At 51.5% G+C, this 2,239-nt stretch overlaps 1 protein-coding gene across 1 annotated transcript in view; it reads right to left on the reverse strand.

Annotated features, from left to right (window-relative positions):
• The window catches only part of LOC119410939 (multidrug and toxin extrusion protein 1-like), a 7,974-nt gene extending 7,457 nt beyond the window's left edge, over window positions 1-517 (reverse strand). Inside the window, exon 1 of the mRNA XM_037677860.1 lies at window positions 350-517. Within this exon, the coding sequence (XP_037533788.1) occupies window positions 350-517 (168 nt within the window). The remainder of the gene's footprint in view (window positions 1-349) is intronic.
• Between the last annotated feature and the right edge of the window lie 1,722 nt (window positions 518-2,239).

Genomic DNA, 2,239 nt, shown 5'->3' on the forward strand with positions numbered 1-2,239 from the left:
TTACCCAATTAATTTCACCCTTGTCTCATGCCAGCTGTTTGTAATCATATCCTGTCTTGTCTGTGTATATAAGTCTGTCTGTCAGTCTTGTTCCTTGTGACGTTGTTGTTGGGTCTACCCTGTCTTGTCCTGTCCTGATGTGTACCAGTCCTGAACTGAACTATGTTTCCAGTTTTGTAAGTGTGCTGCCACATCCGCTATTTAATTTATTGTCTTTAAAGTATTTATTTTTGTACCTTCTGAGTCGAGTTCCTGCCTGCAACTATTGGGTTTGTTCCTGCCTGATAAATCCTGACAGAACGACACGACCATCCAGCGGGCAAGGTTCTCCTCAGAATTTTTTACTCACCTGTCTGTATGAGCCACAGATGGGGGAGCCCATAATCTGTAGTGGCAAAAAACAGACCCGGAAGCGGTCCACGGTGTCCAGCCCGGTACCATCAACAGATCCGACTCGGCTTGGTGGAGTCGAGCTTCCTAGAGGCAGTCCCGGTGCTTCCGGGGGGACGGAATCCATTGCCTCACCTCCTAGGGTTCCGAAGCATTCCTGCTCAGTCCGGCGAGACTGAGCCTCCTGAGCCCAGTCCCAATGTCTCTGTGGAGGCGGGTCCTGTTGCCTTACCTCCTAGGATTTCGGTGGGGGCAGAACTCAACACCTCACCCCAGCATAGAGCTTCTCCTATGACTTTCCAACACACTCCAGTTCCAACCGACTGACCTCATCCAATTAAACCGAATTTATTCTCTTCTGGTAAACACAACCCGGACTGTCAATATACTATGCTCTCCCTTGCAGAAAAATATTTACTATCTCAACCCGGTCTCACCCAAATCCCTGAGTATCATCAGCTTTTGATTAAAATAAGGTCTCTGAAAACACCCACCACAGACTCAGTTCCATCACCAGCCTCTGAAGTTCCCATTTAAATCTCTGAACTAGCCTCAGTCCCAGATCCAGCCTCTGCCACTGAGCCCAAGGAGGAGCTCTCGCTCCAGAGCCTGCAGCCCAGAGTCCAGAGTCTGCAGTCCAGAGTCCAGAGCCTGTAGCACAAAGTCCAGAGCCTGCAGCCCATTTAGAACCAGTCACGGTTCCTGAACCAGCACCAGTCACGGTTCCTGAACCAGCACCAGTCACGGTTCCTGAACTAGCACCAGTCACGGTTCCTGAACCAGCACCAGTCACAGTTCCTGAACCAGCATCAGTCACGGTCCCAGAACCAGCGCCTGACTCAGCCCCAGTCCCAGAGCCTGACTCAGTCCCAGTCCCACCTCTGAGTGTCAACGTGGGAGTTGGATCAGAAGCCCCTCCATCTCCTCCTATGTGTGTGGTAACTGGCCCTGATGCCCCAACTCTGTGTGCCTCCGTGGGGGTTGGTCTAGAGTTCTCACCACCTTCAGGTGTATTGGTAGTGGTCCAGACTGACTCTGTGCCTGCCTGCACTGCTGTTGGGGTCCAGACTGACTCCGCTCCTGCCTGCTCTGCTGTGAGGGTTCAGATGGACTCCTCTTCTGCCTGGCAAGCTTTCGGGGGCCAGATGGACTCTTTTACACTACCTCTGGTCCCGAGTTCCACATCTGCTCAAGATTCTGCTGTCGAAGATCTAGCTGCAGAGGATCTTGCCTCTGCCACCACACCTGCTTCATCTCAAGAGAATCCCATGTGCTAGAGGTTCCCACGCCGTTCAAGATCTCCACACCATTTGAGGTCTCCATGCCATTTGAGATCTCCACGTCCATCTCGTTTTGGTTCCACTCCTCATCCTGGTCCGCCTGCTGAGGTCCTCACCACTGGTGCATCTGATGAGGTCCTCGCTGCTGGTCCTCCTGCTGAGGTCCTAGCCTCTGGTTCGCCAGCTGAGGTCCTCGCCGCTGACCCGTCTTCTGAGATCATTGCCGCTGACTCATCTGCTGAGCTCCTCACCGCTGGTGAAGATGTTTGGCCAGCAATTTTAATGATCAGAATCGTTATAAACCTGTTGATCACATGACGGCACAGTCCACTGAAGTCAAGTGGATGATTCTTTGCCACCAGTGAAAACATATGAATGTTGGCACTGCGTGACCTAGCAGGACAGGATGGCACACGTTGAGTTAGGAGGAGATGGCAGAAGGAGAAACGGTTCATAATCATTGACAATCCCTGCGCTTTAGATCTCCAAAATGTTATTTAAATCTTCCTGTTGGTAGTTGTGCCACCACATACTGCCAAAGAGCTAACAATAAACAGAAACCTTATGGT

This window comes from Nematolebias whitei, chromosome 6, assembly GCF_014905685.2.
Source record: "Nematolebias whitei isolate Nwh7 chromosome 6, NemWhi1, whole genome shotgun sequence".
NCBI classification, from domain to species: domain Eukaryota; kingdom Metazoa; phylum Chordata; class Actinopteri; order Cyprinodontiformes; family Rivulidae; genus Nematolebias; species Nematolebias whitei.